Source organism: Physeter macrocephalus, chromosome 1 (genome assembly GCF_002837175.3).
Source record: "Physeter macrocephalus isolate SW-GA chromosome 1, ASM283717v5, whole genome shotgun sequence".
NCBI lineage: Eukaryota > Metazoa > Chordata > Mammalia > Artiodactyla > Physeteridae > Physeter > Physeter macrocephalus.
Window position 1 is genome coordinate 55886658 of NC_041214.2, and position 22710 is coordinate 55909367.

Sequence of the window (22710 nt, forward strand, 5' to 3'; positions counted from 1 at the left end):
CTACAGTAATCAAGGCTGGATGGTATTAAACAGACCCACATAAATATGTCCAACTTTTTAAAAAAAAAATTGAGGTCAAATTCCTATAACATAAGATTAACATTTTAAAGTGACATTTAGTGCATTCACAATGTTTTGCAACCACTGTCTCTATCTAGTTCCAAAACATTTTTATCACCCCAGAGGAAACCCTGTACGTATTAAGCAGTTGCTCTCAATTTCTCCTCTCCCCTGCTCCTGGGCACTACCAATCTGCATTCCCACTCTATGAGTTTACCTTTTCAGGGTATTTCATATAAATGGAATCACACAGTACGTAACCTCTTGTGTCTGCCTTCTTTCACTTACATAGTGTTTAGAGGTTCATCCACCTTGTAGCATGTATCAGTACTTTGTTCCTTTTTATGGCTGAATAATATTCCATTATATATATATGTGTGTATATATATGTGTATATATACATATATATATACACACATATATATACGTGTATATATATATACGTGTATATATATATATATATATATATATATATATATATATATATATACACGCTAAAAATAGTGATAATACCAAATGCTAGAGAGAATGCCGAGAAACTGGATTCCTCATATATTGCTGGTGGGAATGGCATAGCCACTCTGGAAAGATAGCTTGGCAGTTTTTTATAAAACTGAACATGCACTTACCATAATGACCCAGCAATTGCACTCTTGGGCATTTATCCCAGATAAAGGAAAACTTACGTTCACACAAACATCTATACATGAATGTTTATAGCAGCTTTATTTGTAATACCTCCAAACTGGAAACAAACTCTGGTACATTCATACCTTAGAATACCACTCAGTGATAAAAAGTAATGAGCTATTGATACACACACAACCTGGATGGATCTCAAGGGCATTATGCTGAAAAAAGTCAACATCAAGAGGTTTTATACTTTAAAACCTTTAAAGGTTTTATACATACTTTATAATTTCATTTGCATAACATCCTCAAAATGGTAAACTATAGTTGGAGAACAGATTACTGGTTGCCATGGGGCAGGGATAGATGTTGGGGGGATGTGAAGATAAATGGAGAGTATGAGCAGGATCCTTTGTGATGATGGAACAGCTCTTCTGTATCTTGACTGTGGCTACATAAATGTATATACATGGGATTGCATATGCATATAGTACATAGAAACACATACAAATGAGTGCATGTAAAAACTGATGAACATTGAACACGGTCTGTAGTCTAGTTAAGAGTATTGTACCAATTTTAGTTTTCTGTTTTCATCTTGTGTTCAACATGTTGCCACTGGGGGAAGCTGGATGAAGGGTATTATAAATGTTTTAAAATAAAAAGTTAAAAAAAAACCCTAGGTAGTGAGTAATGCTTATAAAAACATAGAAGTATCTGTATTTTATTAATAACTTGAAAAAAAACGGCAATAATGACTTTGAACATAAGAACAGAAGTGTGATTTTAGGCCTTGCTGAACATTCTAGGTGAGTTAGAGGGAGTCCTTGCCCTCTAGGTGCTTACAGGCAGTGGGGAAGATAGTTCAGTGAATGGCACATTGTCTTTTGGGAGGTGGGCATGTAAACAACCATATATAATCTCTGAGTCAAATAAATTGAATAATTACAAGCAAAGTGTGGCAGGAATTGAGAGGAAGGAGATTTTAAAGTGGTCTGAGGAGCTGGGGGGAAATTTATTGGAGGAGGTGATTTCTGAAGTGAAGCTTGAAGGATGGATCTGATTCTGAAGGTACAGAAGAGAGTAAGGAAGTTTTTTTTTTTAATGTATATCCTAGACTTTTTGGTTAGTATTTTCTTATTCAAACTTCTTTTTCTCCAAACATATTCTTTCATGCCTTTAGCCTATGAAACTAGGTGTGTTTATATATGGTAAAAATTCACCTTGGGGACTAGCTTGAGATGTTCTTTTTTTGAAGCCCAAAGAGCATTTAGAGTGACTTTGTAGCTCTTCAAAGAGAAATACTTTGAGAGAGAACTTGAAGTCCTGGGTTCTATTGCCATTTGCCTGGAGGTACCAACCTGCAGTCATGTAGCTGGGAACCCTGCTAGAATAAAAGAGTATTTCTTCCACCCTCATAGCTTTTTCTTTTTTTTTTTAGATCAGGAAGAACTTGGAAAAATGAATTGAAATTGAAAACTAAGTACTGCTGACAATAAAGAATATTGCCCCAGATAGGGACACCACAAATCATTGCAGTTAATAGAGTTTTGATTTTATATATACATATATATATATATATATATATATATATATATATATATATATATATATATATATATATATATAGTGTGTGTGTGTGTGTGTGTGTGTGTGTGTGTTTACTTAAATTCAAGCTCCAGCCCAGAGGAGCCAAATTCCAAAGGAAAGCTAAATGCCAGATGTAAATAGACCTGGAGCACAGGCAGTTTATTTCATCATTTATTGAAATGAGGGATTTACATTTTACTTGGGCCGAGCTTATCTTATTGGCAAGTGTTAACTGTATTATTTACCTAGTGAAGTTTTACTCTATTTTGGCAGACACGAATTTTTAGGAGAAGATTGAAAGAGTCCTTTAAACTATCTGTAGAGAAAAGATGCCCTTACAGAGCCAACCATTAGAGTGCACGTGCAATTATAGAAAGAACCCTGGATGTTTGGCTGAAATGAGCCCTGAAGATCACCTTATTCAATAGCTTTATTTCACAGGTGAGGAAACTGAGACCAGAAGAAAATGCTCCTTCTTCCTCAGAGAATAACTGGTTTTCAAGGTATTCATTCATTTGTTTGTTTGTTCAGTACCTTCTGAGCACCTAAGAGCCACATATTGTTCTGGGTGTTGCGGATATAGAGACCTGCCCCAGGGAGCTTACCTAAGGGTGTGAAGGCGGGACTAGATAATTTTTAAAAAGTAAACAAATGAACTGCCCATTTTATCACAGAGTTAGGTGTTGTAAAGAAAAGAAGTACAAGGAGAGGGACTTTCTGATGGGGGTGGGAGGAGCTCAGGGAGGGCCTTTTTGAGGAGATGACATTTAAGCTGAGGCTTGAATGATGAGAAGGAGCCATCTGTGTTAAGGCATTGGGGGAGATTGTTACAGGTTAGAGGAATTGCCGAGGCCCTGAGGCAGGAAGGCAGGTTCAAAGAGTCCAAAGCAGACCAGTGTATAGGGAAGGAGATGTGCTGTTAGGTGAAGAGCTTGAGGGCTGGACCCTTCAGGCCTTGTGGGTCTAGGGGGAGACTTTTGAGGCCACTGATGGTTTAAACACAGGAGTTGCGGGAGCTGATTTATAGTTTAAAAATATTTTGTTGAGTGTGATGTGGAATGGTAGAGGCAAGAGCAGAGGTAGGGAGGCTAGCACTGCAGGTCAGACCAGGCAAGAAAGTTCTGGCCCAACTAGATGGTGGTGGCAGAGGCGAGCAAGAGAAGTGAATGATTTAGGATATATATTTGGAGACAGAACTCTTCGGACTGCAGTTCCTTTGGATGTGGGTTTGAGGACAAATGAGAAGGACTCAGAAGAACTGAGGTTTTTGGCTTAAGCGATTGAGTAGGACTGTCTCCTGAGATGGGCAGGTCTGGGAACAGAGCGGGTGGGGTGAGAAATCATTTATCAGAAAAAAATCAGTAGGTATTGAGATCGAGAAAAACAGGAGTAGATCCATTTTGGCAGAGCAGTTAATAAAGGCCTCACTCAGAAGTTGACATTTAAGGTGAGATATGAAAGGTACGAAGAGCCAACAGAGAGAACATTCCAGATAGAGGGAACCATAGGTGCACAGGCACAAAGGGAGGAAATGGCAAGTCAGAGGTAAGCAACAGGAACTATTGTGGCTTCATGGTGGGGAGTGAGGTAATCAAAAGAGTGGTTTCTGTTTTTCATATTGCTCAGGGACAAGTTTAACACTGTAACTTAGATGTGCAAAAAGAAATATCGATTTTTCTCTCTCTAGAGCTGACCTGAATTTTCTCACAGCTGCCACCCTGAATGGGAGCTGAGACTGAAAGAAGGTACCAGAAATTTAAACATGCCAGTCTGTGGTATATTCATCACTTTCAGATGACTCCATTGTTTTTGCAAGGTGGCAGGGAAGAGAGGCCCCAGGTCCACACACCAGTTGTCTGCTGCCCTCTGGCTCCTCCTGTCTCCATCTTGACAGGTGGAACCAGAGCTCTGGTCTTGCCCTTGTCCATCCAGTCAGGTGATGGAGTAGGGGGCACTTTGCTTACCTGTCTCTGGAGAACTCTCAGTCTGTTTTCTGGGCTCAGTTGGTCCAGAAGTCTTTCCTGCAGACTAACCCTGCTTCCATTTTCTCTGATGCCACAGTTTCTTCTCCCTAAGGTCTGAGGATGCCTGTGATTCCCAATTTAAAGCACTTCAGAGAGACCTCATCATTGCTCTGTGGTACCTTTGCCATCAGCAATATCATCTTCTCACATCCTTCATGAGACAGTCAGAAACCTCTAAATTTCTTCTGTGCCACAAGGAAAGCTCTGGGTAATTGATGCTCTCATTACCTAACTGGGCTGGGCTGCCATTTTCACTTTGTTGCATCATTCATTGTTGGTGCCTTATGTGGTGACATCTTCCCAGAATTGTGAATGGGAAGTGGTTGAGGCTTCTCTACTTTTGGCTTTCTTCTTGACTCTTTACTGCCTGATACCAGCCACTCAGATCTTATGGTCTGGGGAGGTGTGGTGGTGATCCCTAGCACATATGCATCTGACAGTTTGCTTCCCCTACCTCTCTTCTCTTTCAAGTAAATTCTCTGAGCTGGAAGGGGTAGGTGTCCTTCTTCCTTATGGTGGTTGTGAAACGTGTCTGCAAATTCCTTGATGCTCTTTTCATCAAGAGGTGGAGTCTATGTCACTTCTTGTGAACCTGGGTAGACATTTGTGACTTGCTTAATGAAAAGAATATGGCAGAAGCGACGCAGTATGACATGAGGCTAGATTAGAAAAGGCCATGCCATTTCTGCCAGTTTCTCTTGGGACTTGCTCTGGGGGCCTTCAGCCCCCATGTGAGAAGTCCAGCTATCCTGAGGCAACCATTTGGGGAGAGCATGTGGAGATGGGAGAAAGAGTTAGAGAGGGAGGAAGGGAGGGAGGAGCTGGGGGGGAAGAGAGAGAGATCTGAGGAGCTTGAGCTGTTAGCTGTTCAAGTGTGCCCAACCCAGGTGCTGACATGCAAGTTAAGAAGGCTTCAAGATGGTGTCAGTTTCAATCACTGTCTGACTGCAACCTCAAGAGACACCCTGAGCAAGAAACACCCAGCTAAGCCCATTCAATGCTCAGATTCATGAGCAAAAGAAATGATTGCTCATATTTTAAGTCACTCTTTTGGGGTGGTTTGTTCATAGATGACTAAAGCACTCACTCCTTCTGGAGCTCACATTCTTACCAGTCTTTCTCTTCTATCTTAAATAATCTCTACACTATGGCTCATAACTAAACTGTAGGTCCAGAACTCTAAGTGGAGTGACCAATTACCCTGATTTGGGACTGAGGGGGTTCCTGGGGTATGGGACTCTCAGTGTTAAAACTGGGAACATCATGGGCAAATCAAGATGAGTTGGTCAAGGTTTACTTTTGTTATATAAAGGAAGCTGAAAGAATTTAAAGATTTTAAAAGTGGTGATTACTATTTTTTTAATAAGAATTTTAATAAGAAGCAGTTTTGGACATGGATGCTGACCCTTTGTTATAGATGGTATCTGTTCTTCCAAAGGAATGGATGCTACAGAGTCAAAGAATGGGCTACCATAGGCAAGGATAATTGTAGGATATGAAAATATTGTTTAAATGTCTCATAATATACAGATAGGGAAACTAAATCCAGACCAGGTCACTGACTTTCCCAAGGGCTAATAGTGACTAGGTCATGATTGGGATGCAAATATTTGAACTTCAGTCCAGGGCTCTTACCCCCATATTATGTCATTTCCAGTCCTTATCAATATTTGCCACGTAAGTATGGTATAATAGTGAACCCTGGAAAATAATTAGGCTGAGGGAGAGGTGTCTTTACCAGTAAGATGGCTCACATCTTCAGCTCCAGGCAGCACTGATTAGACTAAAATCTAATCTCAGCCATACCTGGACAAACTAAGAACCAGAAAATACATCTGGCTTTAAAACAAAACCCTAAGCCAACTTCAGATCTGTTCTGAAATTAAGTGTTTAACAATCTCATTAAATGTTAGTGAAAAATTGTTGGCTCTGGTGCTGCTGTCGCAGAAGAAGCCAGGTTAACTTTGGGCCCTGATTTTAGGGCTCTTCACAAACGTGAGGTATGGGAGGCTTCCAGGTGGCAGCACAGCCGGTGTAACTGGGTATGGGCTGATGAGCCTTCCTGAGTGTATCATTTGGCAAAGAAACCCAGACTGCTTTCACTAATAAGTAGGAGGCTAGTAACTATCTACACTGCCTAGAGCTGAAGACGGCAAACTAGGTGGGAGGGAGGGTGGAGGAGGAGAGCATTACTGACTTGGCAGGAAACGGACATCATGGTGTTTGCCCCACCTCTGTTTAGAAAGTATATGTGGTGTGCCTGGGTGTGGGCTCTGTGTGTACCTAACAATTAGAGTAGAGCTTTTATCAAAGAAGGCAAATTTCTCATTGATATGACTCCAATTACCTGGCTACCAAGAGCCAGCCTCATCCTGTCCAAAGGAGCCAGGAGGAAACTGTTCTGACCAGCAAGGCAACGCAGTAACTCGGCCATGAATCACAGACAGATTAGGTTCAGCTGATGTGAGCAGGCATGAGTGCATTTCACGTAATGATTACACGAAAAAGCCCTATAATTTTGCACAACCTTTGGACTCATTCATGAGAAACTAAAAGTTAAAAAAAAAATGAGTTAAAGCTCTTGGGATGGGATACTATTTTGAGATTTTTAAACTTTGCTTTTCTTCTGTGTTTCCTCCTTTCTCTTCCTTTCATTGAAGCAGAGTAAAGTCTGTTCTTTGCTTCTGTGGAGGGATATGGTTGGGAGAAAATAAAGCATAGTCTACATGTTTTCCTGGCTCTGTGGGCAGAGGTGGGGATGGTATGGATCAGAAACAACATATTGGCCAGAAACCCCCCAAAATGAAAACTTCTCTGAGACTAGAGAGAGATTTTCCAGGGCTGGAGAGAGGGAACATAAGGGAAACAGAGAGCTCTGAAGTCCTGGGACAAAGAAGGTACATGCACTGACTCTTTCAACATTCATTCATTCTTTAACTTCTGTATACACCATGCACTGGTCTAAGAGCAGTGAACAAATACACAAAGATCCTTGCCCTCATGGAGATTACATTTTAGTGAATATCAAAATATGTGGGATTCTGGTATGCCAGACACTATTCTAAGTGCATGGCATGTATTTACTTCTTATAACCTGTTGAGTTAGATACTATTGATATATTCCCAGCTTACAAGTGAAGAAATTGAGACTTAGAGAGGTTACATAATTTGCTAATCTCATAGCTAGTAGGTATCAGAGCTGAATATTGAACCCAGAAAGCTGGTTTAGTTTTTCTTAACTGCTTGCTTAATTTCTAGGCAGGGCTTTGGGAGGGTGGAAAGACTCTAGAGTTGAGAAAGCTGCTTGGGGCAGTTTCCTGGAGACTTCCAGGCCTCAGCTAGGTTAGGCAGCAGTGGGAAAACTCTGAAATTCCAGGGACTGTCGCCTCGATGTTGGATGTCTCCAAGTCTGTCTTTCCCTGACTGCCTTCCACTGCCCAAGATTCTGGGACCCCAGCATGACCAGAGGGGAAGAACCATGGCTCAAGGCTGGGTTTCCTCCCTACCCAGAATGATGGGAACCCAAAACAGAAATTAAGCTGAATTAAAAGAATAAAGAATAAAATAGAAAGAATGAGGGAATTCCCTGGCAGTCCAGTGGTTATGCCTCCATGCTCTCACTTCCAAGGGCCTGGGTTCAGTCCCTGGTTGGGGAGCTAAGATCCCACAAGCCTCTCTGCACAGCCAAAAAAAAAAAGAAAAGAAAGGAATGACAAAAATAATAGGAATAAATATTTTTTTATAATCCTGAGTTTGTGGACTAAGATCCAGCTCCATATTCTGGGAAGCGTGGAATTAGAAAGAACTAAGCACAGCCAGTGGGAGGAGTTAAAAATCTGAATCTCCATCTCACATTTACCCCTTGATATTGGGGCCTTGTAAAAGGAGGAACTAGGATTTCATGATTGCTAAAGATGGGGACCTAATCAAGTCAGAATATTCACTCATTTTTTCAGAGTGGGTGTGGTCTACTCTGTGTGTCTATAAACATTCCATTAAGAAAATAAATGAACAATATGCAATATAATTATTCTATAATCAGTACAAATACATTAGATTATTTAGTTTTCTCACAAAACACAAACCAGGATCTGTAGTAAAGTTTGGGAATGAACTCTCTGTAATCAGTGCCCTCAGCTTCCCACACTGGGAAAAGATTTTCAAGTCTACCCTACCTGTTCTAATCCAGAGACATAAAGAGATGCAGGTCCTGTCCACATAGGGGAAGCATGTTCAATTTCTCTCTGTTTAAAAAAAAAAAAATTAGAAGTCACTGCTAATGCATTGGTTTTTAAAGCCAACTTTTCTTAAGGTATGAGGCCATATCCCTTGAATAACTTTTGGTAATTCATTCAGGTGGTCTAAACTCTCTACATTATTTTTTTTTTTTTCAAGTTGGATTACTGCAGATAATATATTCTGACTCAATTTGTCTTGCTCCTACAAAACTTGCTATCCCTGGGCTGTAATTGAAGAGTATGCTCTTGTTTTCTTGAGATTTTAAGAATGTCTCTATAAAACTGCTGCTTGAAGACATTATCTGTTATGTTATAAATTTCCCTTTATATAAGAATCCAGTGCTTTGTTCTTTATGGACAGACAAATTTGTTTCCCTTTACAACAAGCAGTATGAACTCATGGTCCACACTCACCAGCTATCTGATTTCCTCATCTCCTGATTGTGAATCAGCCCTCTAAAACTAGGCTTTCTGCTCAGTACTCGCCCCACTCAGAGGGCCAGTGACTTTCAATTTTCTGAATTCCTCCTTCAACTCTTATCACACACGCTGAGTGTATGTCTTGCTCTTCCTCATGTGTGCTCATGCAGAAACTTGCATCACACTGCCTTGTCTGTTCCTAAATGAGCCTAAGGCATAAGGTGGTCTGCAGTGTCAGAGGGGAAAGAGGACAAAGATGTTTGTATTAGTTTCCTATTGCCATTATAACGAATTACCACAAACTGAGTGCCTTAAAACAGCAAAACTCTGTCTTGCACAGTTCTGGAGGTCAGAAGTCCCAAATCAGTTTCCTTGGGCTAAAGTCAAGGTGTTGGCAGAGCTGGTTCCTTCTGTCAGCTCTTTGGGGAGAATCCATTTCCTTGCTTCTTGCAGTTTCTATGGCCACCTTCCTTGGCTTTCTTGCCTTGTGGCCCCTCCCTCATCTTAAAGTTCATCACTACAAACTCTGTTTCTGATATCACATTACCTTCTCTCTGACTCTGACCTCTCCTTCCTCCCTCTTATAAGGACCATTGCGATTATATCGGGCCAGACTGGATAATACAGGATTATCTCCTTACTTCAAGATCCTTAACTTAATCACATCTGTAAAGCCCGTTTTGCCATGTAAGGTAGTGTATTCACAGGGTCTGGGGATTAGCATATGGATATATTTGGGGGACCATTATTCAGCCTACCACAAAATGTTGGTAGTGAACCTGCCAAACTGGGGGTCCCTCCAGCCCCCAGTACATCCAAGTCTGGGAGGTTCAGCAGCCCTCCCTCAGTGAGAACACTGCTCAGTGTTGTTCGGGAACTCCCAGCAGCTCCACTGCCCACTGTGATCTGTGATGCAACAACAGCTCAACACACCTGGTCATCTTGTCTTCCCTTCAGGACTGAGCAGTGCTGCTCCCTGCTGCTGCTTCCTCTGTGTGTGTCCACTTGCACCCTTCCCAAGGGCGTTAGTCAGGGTTCGCCAGAGAAACAGAACAATAGGATATCTGTATGTATAGATATAGATATAACCAGTAGGCTATCTATCTTTCTGTCTGTCTATGTATCTATCTATCTATCTATCTATCATGTCTATGTCTATACCTATATCTCTATCTATCTATATCTCTATCTATCTATATCTATAACTATAAGAATTGGTTCACACAATGATGGAGACTGAGAAGTCCCATAATCTGTTGTCTGCAAGCTGGAGACCCAGGAAAGCCAGTGTTGTAATTTAGTCCAAGTTCAAGGGTCTGAGAACCAGGGAAGCTGATGGTGTAAATCCCAATCTGAGGACTGGAGAAGATGAATGAGGTGTCCCAGCTCAAGCAGTGAGGCAGGGAAGAAAGGGGCAAATTCTTCCTTCTTCCACCTTTTGTTCTATTCAGACCTTCAATGGGTTGGATGATGCTCACCCATATTGGGGAGGGCAATCTACTTTCCTGAGTCCACTGATTCAAATGCTCATCTCATCTGAAAACACCTTCAAAGATACACCTAGAAATAATGTTTAATCTGGGCACCCATGGCCAGTCAAATTGGCACAAAAATTAACCATCACGTTGAGGGGGAGGCTGTGCCTGCATGGACTTGTCACCATCGATCATGAAGCACCCCTACTGGGCATGGCTGAATTCTTATTGATCAAATTCACTTTAGGTTGAATTGATCCAAATGTCAATTAGTGATGCACAGTCTTAAAACTGCAGGTTGTGTGAACTGCTCTTGAATAAAGCTGCATGGCCCATGTTTTATATTTTATATAGCCCAGAATATGTTTTTATTTTTCTAGGTACATATCCAGCCATTTTGAATTGAATGGATTTTGAACTTGAGACACTGCAAATACATGTCACTTCCCAAAGAGAAAACAATTAAAATTTTACAGATTGATTGTGTTTATTACTACAAACTACACTTGTTTTCTCACCTGAAATCCCAAGTATTCTTTTGTATGTGTTATCCTCTAGTTAGGGCATCTAGTGCATGGAAACCCCTGTTTGTGAATTCAGTCCTAGGTAGTCACCTGCTTCTCCTTTAGGAGAGGGAATACTCCTGACTCCAGCAAGTGCTCCTGTAACATCCTGTACATATTTCAACTGCTAAATTTAATTCATTCCATTGTCATCATTATGTCTGTCTACCCTCCTGGATGCTGGGCTCTTCAGGTCATTGTTATATCATCTATCTTTATATCCGCACAGCGAGCATGGTATCTGAGGCATTGTGAGTCCTCCACAAATATTTGTTAAGTGGATTTGTTTATTGAAGGAAGAACTCATGTACTTTATTTGATTACCTGATGGGAGCTTTGCATCATTTTCTGGTTTTCTTTTCTCTTGCATGCCAGAAAACTTCAAGCCAGATTTTATGCTCTGTTGTGATAATAACTACCTTATCCCAATTTTAAAAGACTTCTGCTTATTTTTCTTTAAATTAGCCTGACTACATATTTTTATTATAAGTGATGTCAAATGCATTTTAGAACTACAAATAACATAAATTATAAAGATATTTGGCAAACTTTGGCTCATCTCTGATTCATGTTTAAGGAAAATTAATGCCTTTTGCCATAGTGAACTTACATTAAGAAAAATCAAGGAGCAATAACTATTAGATAAACGTGGGAAGGTGGTATGTATTATGCTTTATTATAAATAGGAAGGAAAAATGAGGATCCTTCCAAGAATTGACTTCTAATGTATAAACTGTAAATACATATATTTATATGGAGAGAGTTGCTGAAGTTGACTTGGTGTGGATGGATATTATGTAGCTGGAAGAACCATGTGTTGAAAAAAGTATTTTACCTTTAGTTATTTAATCGTTTTTATTTTTTTTATATCTAAGAGAAGGAGAAAAGGACATAGAAAATCCAAAGAATTTCTCAGAGGAAAAGGAATATTATAAACCTGGTGAGAAAGCTGCACAGTGGTCCAATTACGAGAAAGGCAGATAGCTATAAGATATATGTACTAAGGTCAGACAGCACAGTCTGAAAGGTGTACTTCTATCACAATGAGAGAAAAACAGCATTAGATTTGAGATTGGGGAATGGTTGCCTTGGCTAGTTACAGTGACATAAATCAACAAGAATATTACTTTGTGAATCGAGGAGGATAGTCTTTGTCAAATTACTCTTGGTTTTGTTATAGGCTAACCAAAAGGCCTAGGGCCAGAGTGAAATGGGAAAACAAGAAACAATAGAAGAGAAAAGAAAAATAAAAATGCTTGATGACAAGCCAGAGCTTTATTTATTAAAGTTTTACTTTGGAAAATTTGAGGAAGTAAAGTAGTCCAGCATTTTCTTGAGCTGAAAACAGACCATTGGTCCAACTTCTAAAGCAAACAACACTTTCTAAATGAAAACAAATAACTGAAAGAATCAACAAAGAAGCAGTCATCTCACCACGAAATGAGTCAATATTTGCTCTTTATGGTAACCAGGAATATCTGGTTTTGTTTTTTAAACCTGATGCTATAACATTTTAGAAATTCTTACTAAAGTTTAAAAAAGGTACATCGTCCAACCTTTAGTAAAAAATTGGAAAGAACTTTCTAACAGTAGGAGAGGTTTGCTCTTACAAATGAACTCCAGTTTTAGAATAAAAAGTGTACTCATTTAAAATGTTTTTGTTTGTCAAAGTTGATAGAAATGTCTAGACATTGGGAGGTGGGAAAGGAACATGCCTGTGGAAAGTGCTGGGGTGGGAAAGGAAGCTCCGAGGGGGTTGGCTGAGCTTGGCCTGTAGTGAGAGCTCTCCTCCTTGACAGTTGCTCTCAAAGGGCACAAAACATTTAGGCTTCATAATATTTGAAATTTCCTATATTCATTATTAACATTTAATCATGAAATTTCACATGCAAATCCACATTTCTGATTTCTCTTGAAAAATCTGATAGCATTCCACAATAGTAGCTCTCACTGAGTAAGACTGAATAGTGGCTGCTCATTTGGGACAGAGCCAGTTCCCCATTGTCCATTCCCCTCTCACCCTTTTATTTTCTCCAGACGTGGAGGCTGAATGTCAATTGTAATCCATCCATCCATGTGATGGTTATTTGTCTGATGGTAGAATTAACAGAATATTGGAATATGTCCGATAACCTCATTTGTATCAAAAAGCATGATGCAGACCAAGCTGCCACATGATTCAAGAACAGTGGGAGAAAGCATATTTCCTTGTGGAAGTGAGAGTATCCTAGGGATTCATATGCATTTAAATAGATCTCTACATAAATCACCTACATGTTTTGCTCATTTACTCACTTATAGACTTTGTGTTTAAGATACCCAGTTTAGCTTTTGTACCTGTGATCTTATCTTCAGGCACGGATCATCCCTGAGGCTGAAATAGTATGTTTATTATTCCAAGAGACATTCCCCTTTTCTTTCTTTTCAATGAAACTCTGAGATTTTTTATGGTGGCAAGGTGTGTATAGCTGGGTCTATGCCTAAATTTTTAATCACATTCCTGTATTTCTCAGCTTCCCTTGTTTCTAGCCATGTAACCCAGTTCTAACCAATGAGATGTAGGCAGAGGATGCTGATGAGCGGGGAATATTTTATTTCTCTATAAAAGAGGACAGGCACAGTTGGTTTGGCCCTTGACCATTCCCCCTTTCTTCCTGCTTTGAAATGAACAAGTTCTCTGGAGGTGCAAAAGCTACCTTGTTCCCATGGGGAGATAGCCATGGGAGCAAAAGCCAATCTGTGAAGAATACTGAGCAGAAATAAAGCAAGAGTCTTGGCCCTTGGGTGCGACTGACTAGCTAAACCAATTGCCAGTACCTGTTTAGTTTTGGTTATATGAGAAAAATAAATCCTTCACTGTTTAATTCATGGTTGTTCAGCTTTTCTGTTACTTGCAGACAAAGGCATTCCTAGTCAATACATTCCTTTTCCCTCTCCTCCACTCATATATGCACAATGCTTCCCACCATTCCTGTACATCTCACATTTGCCAAATTATGCCAACATCCCAGTTCAGTTCCTACTGGACAATATTTGCAAGGCATGGCACTTGGAGTGAGGGTTCTACGAAGATAAGACAAATTCTTTGTCTTTAAATAGCTTGTTATCTAGAAGGGAAAATTAGATACATGCACACATAATTGCAACACAAAGTAGAATAAGACAGTGTTATGGAAATGCAGGTTGTCATGGCGTGTTCGGGGTGGGGGGGTGACATAAGTGCATTTTTTGGTTCACAACCTCCTTGAGAGCTTCCTGGGTGTAATCTGAAACTGGCTCCCATACACAGGGGGCAGCAAGAGACTCAAGAAAGAGGCAAATCACTCCACATTGGTAGGTGGCAAATTAAATAAAGAAGGGAACAAACCTACAATGCTCGTTTTGGGTGGCCACAAGATGAGTAGATTTCCGTACCCGCCCACCAGAATCTTAAAATGGAGGGCAGCTTTTATTATTAGAGACCTTTCAGTGTTCACTAATATCTTTAGCCTTCCTGAAGGCTTGCTGGGTGAATTTAGTAAGGGCTTCTATGTGTGCTATAAATGTCCTCCAGGCCAACAGAGGGAACAAACAGTGGCCAAATGATTGTACCAGTGGAAAACAGAACATGCCCCCCTGGCCTTCAAGAGAGGGAGGCTGGCAGCTTTAGGAAACTGACCTGGTTGTGCACACCATACGTGCTGGCTGGGGAGGCAGCAATCTCAGGCACGAGGAGACGGACTGGGGGTAAGATATACCAGACCAGGACCCCAACCTTCTCCCCTCTTTCAGTGGTGTGTGTTCCATTCCAAGTATAATGTGTTTCAACAGGTCCAGCTTGCAGCAGGACAATGGGATCCCTGAGGAGATTGCATAGTTTCCTTTCACCCAGGGGTGCAAAGTCTCTGACCTGGGTGAGACATCCTATTGCGAATTCCAGGAGACAATTCCCAGGTGTAATGGGGCCCGGTGTTCTCAACAGCATAGCAGGTTGATCCATGGTGAGAGTTGGGGCAATGGCTTTTTCCTGCCATTTCCATACCTCCACAGTATTGGGTGCCTTGGCAGAGGTCCCTAGTCTGGCATATGGGACAACAGGCCATACTGGTTGATCAGTCAAATGTATTAAAGCCGAAGACAGTCCTTTAGTTCACGCTGCCAACGTGATTCTACTTGATAGTAATTTAATCTGCTGTCTTAATATTCCATTTTTCCTTCCTACCAGCCCTGTTGCTTGCATATTGTAGGGGAGATGGAACCTCTATTTAATGTCATGTTCTTTTGCCCAGTCTTGCACATCATGACCTTTGTAATGTGATCACTGATCACTATCACTGATATTCAAAAAGAGTATCCATACATGGTACTCAGCTTCTCTAATCCCCTAACAGTGGTAGCCTGGTTTGTGTGGCTTAGGTTAAACCAGACTCAGGGTCCATACAAACCAAGACATATTTAAATCCTCACTTGCAGGGAAGGGGCCAATATAATCAATTTGCCAATCCCTCCCCAGTTGGGAACTGCAGTGGATGGGTCCAATCATCCATAATGTTGCCTTGCGCATTGCTTAGAACACACAGGACATGTTGTTACTGCCATTAACCAAGTCACTGTATTTCAAGGGCAATTTGACATCCTTGGCAATATGCCATCCTACCCAAGCATTGTGGTGGCTGCTCCTTTTACACACCCAAATCTGCTGTATCTACTAAAGGGTCAGTTGCTAGGGTTTGTATCTGAGCTGGACCATCAGCTTCCTGATTGCCAGAGAGTGTCAGTGCCTTATGAGCTGGGATACGGAAAAGAATGAGGATTGCCTCAGGCTCTTGGAGGCAAACCCAAATGTCCCTCCACACATCCTGACGGACAAGGACCCACTCATGAATCATATGCCCTTGTTTCCCATTGTCCAGAGCTGGGACCAAAATCCGAGGGGCACTCTGCCCCTCTGTTGTCTCTGTCACAGTGCCTGACCCATACCTTCTGGAGTCACAGACACCTCTAACCCAAATGCTAGTTCTGCTTGGTAGATGTGCAGAGCTTTCATCTGTTTCACTAGTATTTTTGCCTTCTCAAAGGTGGCTTGCTGCTCTGATCCCCAGTCCCAAATGTGCCCTTTCTTTACCAGGTGGAGACATTGTGCTGGGTAGGGAATAAAAGTCCTCTAAAACCCTAAAATCCCTACAAAGGCTGGCATCTCTTTCACATTCTTAGGGGTTGGATAGGCTTGCATCTTAAACACAGCTTCTGGGACAACACATGTCTTACCCGACCGAACAACTCCCCCAAAAGCTTTGTGGTGGTGCCTGGGCCTTGACTTTTCTGTAAGTTCACTGCTCATCTTCTCCCTTGCAGATATTCTAGCAAAGCCTGCAGAGTGACTGCAGCAGAAGCAATCATCAATGTAATGGGCCATTTTACTAATGTGGGGAAGGGGAACAGGGACAGGTCTTGGCTACCATCCCATGACATATTGTGGGGCTGTGCAGGTAGACTTGGGGAAGCACTTGAAAGGTCCATTATTGCCCCTCCCATATGAAGGCAAATTGATCTTAGTTATCAGAAACCTGGACTTGTCAAAATCTTTTCCATGAATCTCCTTGAATATAAAGCACTTTTTCAGTAACAGTTTGTCAAAGCATCAGAGTAAAACAATAACTGCCTGCAAATGACAAAAGACAAAAAATTGCCCTGGTTAAAGATCTGATTAGAGTTCATTATAATGCAATTGTCAAGAGAATCTGGTTATTTTTGTGACATACATTTTTAAATTATGACTGATAACATTATACCAAGACATGTCAGGTTTTTAGGAATTTCATACAAGTATACCCTAAAGAAAGTGTACCACTTCTTAAATTTGACAATGCTTCCCATGAAATTTAACATATACAAAAAGTCATATGGTTGTAAAACACTTAGTTTCTTTAATAGAGAAGGCTCAGTTTTCTTAAGTAATCAAGGACCTGATAAAGACAAAACACAAAATCTTTGTTTTCTAGACAGATTACATTAAAGGCAAAGAAAAACCTTTATTTATAATTTCTTACTAGAGCAAACCAATAATCTAAGAAAACTGTCCTTTTAACAGAGAGAAAACCAAATTCTAATTTTGCAGTGTACTTTTGATATTAAAACTCTCCTTTTTTTTTCTTTTTAACTTAAATCTATTTCAACTTTAGCTTGACTACACATAACATTTCTTTTTCAATATTTTTTTCTGCGAAACTGCAACTTCCTATATCCATTCAGCTTTTGTCCTATCTTTTTTTTTTCCCAATCTTGGAACAATCATTTTACTTTAGGACAAAACTGCTTTCTTTTTTTCTTTACCAAAACAAATAAACAAGGCCTTTATCTAAAAAAACACATGTGCTATTTTTTTTACTTACTTTTCTTATACAGTCATTTTTCTTCACCCTTATTATTTCTAATAGATTTGTAAAATACCTTATCTCTTTTACACATAAATTTTGGTAATACCCTCTGCAGGTAGAAAAACATCACACATTCACAATACACATCTATAGACATATTACGTAAACATACAGACAGACACAAACAGAAACTCCATGGCTTTCATTCCAAAACTTAAGCCATGAATCAGGTACCCACTCACATGACTAAAGCTTTTTACTGTTATTTGTGATCTTATGGAGGCTGTGGACTAGATTTTTGGGCAAAGGAACTTCTACAGCAGTCTGTATTTTAAAAAAGCCTCTTTTTAAAAAAAATTTTTTTTACAGTCTCCGTGGGCATGTTTTGGTTATCTCCAGGGTGTTTATATTTCAAAGACATGATAAGATTTACAACTTCAGAAGACAGAGAAAGAATGTAAGTTTTCTCCTAGGGGTTTTGAGGTAATTGCTATTTAAAATTTTCCTTTGTAATAGGATGGAACAGGGTGTTTCACCTGCTTCCTCATCAATCACCATAACATTATCCTCTTTATTCTCATCACATTCCCAGGAATTCCACCCCTTAGCGTCTCAGTCAGGCTTCGTCACAAGCACTTGAAGCTTAATCCACAGCAACTTGCACCCTTCTAGCTCTGCAAAATGGTACACTAAGGTCTCCAATTTATTATCCTGCTCTCCCACCTTGTCTGGCAGCCCTGAAGCTAGCAGAGTAGTGGGCAACTGCATGTCTTTCTCTAACCTCAGCTTTTCTTCTAACTCTCTAACTCAAGCTCCAGCCTCCAGTTGGGCACTGATGTCCAGCTGAACTGCCCACAGTAGAGTGCAGCCTATTGCAAGAGCCCTTCATTTCCCTTCTTTGCTGCAGTGTGCTGTGTGCAGTTTCTCAAGCAAAAAATGACAGCTGGCATTTTGGGGACATCCCCATACTCATGGAGCAGTCCACAAGCATCTAACATATGGGCCGCCCTTCCCCACATGAAGGTTTTTTTTTTTTAACATCTTTATTGGAGTATAATTGCTTTACAATGGTGTGTTAGTTTCTGCTTTATAACAAAGTGAATCAGCTATATGTATACATGTATCCCCATATCTCGCCCCTCTTGCGTCTCCCTCCCACCCTCCCTATCCCACCCCTCTAGGTGGTCACAAAGCACAGAGCTGATCAGCCTGTGCTACGTGGCTGCTTCCCACTAGCTATCTGCTTTACATTTGGTAGTGTATATATGTCCACACACCTGAAGATTGATGGCTAACTCAGGATTTCCCATGTGGATGCCTCTTTCCCAAGGCTAGGGAATTTAAGAGGTTTGTATGGGCCACCCCTCCCCACACAGTGGTCCATGGCCACCTCAGGATTTCCCCTATGGATGCCTTTTTCCCAAAGCCCATTTCTTTGGTCTCCTGCCTGGCTTGCCAATTATAGGTTTGCAATCTCCTCAGGAGCTTCCTGGGTGTAATCTGAAACTGACCCCTGTACACAGAGGGCTGGGAGAAACCCAAGAAAGAGGTAAATCACTCCAGATTGGAGGGTGGCAGGTTTAATAAACAAGGGAACTCACTTACAAGGCTTGTCTTGCTCAGCCGCGTAGATTTCTGCACCCACCTGCCAGAATCTGAAAAGTTTATATAGAGGCCTAAACTGGGTTCAGTCATATACACTGTCCAGATGGTGTCAGGAATACCTTGCTTTCCCTGTGTCCTTGGAGCAGTTCCCACTGTGGGAATGGTAGGTAGAGTGTACATTCCAAGGACAGGGGAGGGGGTAAGAAGGTTTCAGCTCAGCGGTCATGTCTTTTCGATGACCTTCCCCAGCACTACTGCACCTAGTTCCTGGCTGGAGCTGTCAGGAGAGATTTCCTAAAGAAGTTGGGATTTGAGATGAGTCTTGAATGTTGGATAAAACTTTAGAGACTGGCAGGAGGAAAGTCATGGGGGTAGGAACATGTGGATCATCCTGGGGAGCGTGGGTTCTGCAGCTCCCTGCTCCCACACTCCAGGCCCACTGGCCTCTGTTGTTCTTCCAATGAGCAAGCCTGTCCCAGCTCTGCGTCCTCACACGTGCTCTTCCTCCTGCTTGAGTCTTCCTTCTCCTCCAGTCTGCTGGCCACCCTGAGAATAATGTTTCCTTAGAGAGAACGTCTCTGAGTACCCAAACAAGTAAGTCGCAACTGCTTTCTCTCTCGTACTGTATTCTTTGCCTTTACAAAGTTTATATGCTCATTTGTTTAGCAATTGTTAATATTTATTGAAGACCTATTGTATTCCAGGCACTGGATTCCTTTAGTAGCTACATTAGTGAATAAAAAAGTCAAGTCCTGGGCTTCCCTGGTGGCGTAGTGGTTGAGAGTCTGCCTGCTAATGCAGGGGACACGGGTTCGAGCCCTGGTCTGGGAGGATCCCACATGCCGCAGAGCAACTAGGCCTGTGAGCCACAACCACCGAGCCTGCGCGTCTGGAGCAGGTGCTCCGCAACAAGAGAGAGGCCCGCGCACCGCGATGAAGAGTGGCCCCCGCTTGCCGCAACTAGAGAAAGCCCTCGCACAGAAACGAAGACCCAACACAGCAAAAATAAATAAATTTTTAAAAAACCCCAAAAAACAGTCAAGCCCATGCTTGTACCTTCAGATAGAGGGACAGACAATAAACAAGCAAGCACACAAAATTGTTATCTATTGTGTTAAATGCAAGGAAGGAAATAAGTGTAATCTGCTTGGGAGAAACCTGGGTGCTGTTTATTAACTCTGTTAATAATAGGACATATTCAGATGACTTTGTAATGATAATAAAGATAATATACAGAAGGAGCTAAATAGAATGACTGACACATAGTACTAAAATTAGTAGTTACAAATTTGTGTGTGTTTCTAAGTAAACATTTTATTGAAATACATATACAGGAGAGAACACAAAAGTGTGTGCTTCTAGAATTTTTATAAGTGAAACACACATAGGTAACCAGGCCCAGATCAAAAAACAGAATATGACTGACTCAAAGCCCCATCATGTTTCCTTCTAGTCACTTTTCAACCTGAAGGGTAATTACTATTTTGACCTCCAACAGTATAGAATGATTTTGCCAGCTTTTTGAACTTTACGTAAATAAATTTAAGAGGTATGTATCCCTTTGTGCTTGTTTCTTTTTCCCTCTTAATAAATGATGTATTTAAGAGTGTGGGAATTTTAAAAAATTATATAAATTTCAGGTGTACAGCATTATAATTTGACATCTATATACACTATAAAGTGATCACCACCACCAGTCTGGCCATCCTGGGAATAATGTTTCCTTAGAGAGAAGAAGACATATAGTTGACCCTCTTTGACTATTTTGCCCACCTTCCAAACCCCTTCTCCTCTGGTAACCACTAATCTGTTCTCAATATTTATTTATTTATTTATTTTAAAATCTGTTTGTCGTGTTTGTTTTTTTAGATTCCACATATGAGTGAAATTACATATTTGTCTTTTGCTGTCTGACTTATTTTATTTACTATAGTACTTCCAAGGTTCATTTATTTTGCCCCAAATGGCAGGATTTCACTCTTTTTTTCACTCTTTTTAATATATATGTGTGTATATATATATATATATATATATATATATATATATATATATAGTTGGCCCAAAAGTTCATGGGTTTTTGTAAGATGTTACGGCAAAACCCGAACGAACTCTTTGGCCAACCTTTTATATATATATATATATATATATATATATACACACACACACACACGTGTATATTTATATACATACATATATACACATATACCACTTCTTCTTTATCCATTCATCCATTGATGGACCCCCTAGGTTATTTCCATATCTATTGTAAATGACAATGCAATGAACATAGGGGTGTATATATCTTTTCAAGTTAGTGTTTTTGTGTTTTTTGGATAAATACCCAGAAGTGGAATAGCTGGGTCATATGGTAATTCTTTTCTTAATTTTTTGAAGATCCTCCATACTGTTTTCCATAATGACTGCACAAATTTACAGTCCCACCAACAGTGCACAAGGGTTCCCTTTCCTCCACATTTTCTCCAACATTTGTTATTTCTTGTCTTTTCCATAATAGCCACTCTAACAGGTGTGAGGTGATATCTCATTGTGCTTTTGATTTCCCTGATGATTAGTGATGTTGAGCATCTTTTCATGTGTCTGTTGGTCATCTGTATGTCTTCTTTGGAAAAATGTCTATTCATATCCTCTGCCTATTTTTTAATCAGGTTAATTTTTTGTTGTTGAGTTGTGTGATTTCTTTATATATTTTGGATATTAACCCCTTATTGGATATATGATTTGCAAATATCTTCTTCCATTCAGTAGTTTGCCTTTTCATTTTGTTGATTGTTTCCTTCACTATGCAGAAGCTTTTTAGTTTGATGTAGTCCCATTTGTTTATTTTTGGTTTTGTTTCCCTTGCCTGAGGAGACATATTCAAAAAAATATTGCTAAAATTGATGTCAAAGAACATACTACCTTTGTTTTCTTGTAGCAGTTTTACAATTTCAGGTCTTACATTTAAGTCTTTAATCCATTTTGAGTTTATTTTTGTACATGGTGTGAGAAAGTAATCCAGTTTGATTCTCTTGTATGTAACTGACCAGTTTTCCCAGCACCATTTATTGAAGAGGCTGTCTTTCTTCCATTGTATGTTCTTGCCTCCTTTATTAGATTAATTGCCCATATAAGTGTGGGTTCCTTGGACCCTCTATTCTGTTCCATTGATCTCTGTGTCTGTTTTTGTGTCAGTGCTGTAATGTTTTTGATTACTATAGCTTTGTAGTATAGTTTGAAATCAGGGAGTGTGATACTTCCAGCTCTGTTCTTCTTTCTCAAGACTTTTTTTGCTATTCAAAGTTTTTGTGGTTCCATACAAATTTTAGAATTATTTGTTCTAGTTCTGTGAAATATGCCATTGGAATTTTGATAGGTATTACATTGCATTGGTAGACTGCTTTGGATAGAATGTACATTTTAGCAATTAATTATTGCAATCCGTGAACACAGAATATTGTTCCATTTATTTGTATCATCTTCAGTTTCTTTCATCAGTGTCTTATAGTTTTCAGTGATTAGGTCTTTCACCTCCTTGGTTAAATTTATTCCTAGGTATTTCATTATTTTTTGACACAGTTATAAATGGAATTGCTTTCTTAATTTCTCTTTCTGATAGTTGTTTTAATATTTATTTATTTATTTGGTTGTGCTGGGTCTTAGCTGCAGCAGGCTGGCTCTTTAGTTGCGGCTCACAGGCTCCTTAGTTGGGGCTCATGGGCTCCTTAGTTGTGACATGCATGTGGGATCTA

At 40.2% G+C, this 22710-nt stretch overlaps 2 protein-coding genes across 4 annotated transcripts in view; both read left to right on the forward strand.

Annotated features, from left to right (window-relative positions):
- The window catches only part of NMD3 (NMD3 ribosome export adaptor), an 89565-nt gene extending 86983 nt beyond the window's left edge, over nucleotides 1-2582 (forward strand). Inside the window, exon 19 of the mRNA XM_055082711.1 lies at nucleotides 2554-2582. Within this exon, the coding sequence (XP_054938686.1) occupies nucleotides 2554-2567 (14 nt within the window). The 3' untranslated portion in view covers nucleotides 2568-2582. The remainder of the gene's footprint in view (nucleotides 1-2553) is intronic.
- The window catches only part of OTOL1 (otolin 1), a 231812-nt gene that overhangs the window by 10680 nt on the left and 198422 nt on the right, over nucleotides 1-22710 (forward strand). The window contains exon 1 of one of the 3 annotated variants that reach the window (XM_055082790.1): nucleotides 3916-4025. The exons of 1 other annotated variant lie outside the window; for it this stretch is intronic. The gene's annotated coding sequence lies outside the window, so the exon portion shown is untranslated. Of the gene's footprint in view, nucleotides 1-3915; nucleotides 4026-19531; nucleotides 19556-22710 lie in introns of those variants that run through there. One more of the 3 variants, XM_055082809.1, reaches the window with a different exon arrangement.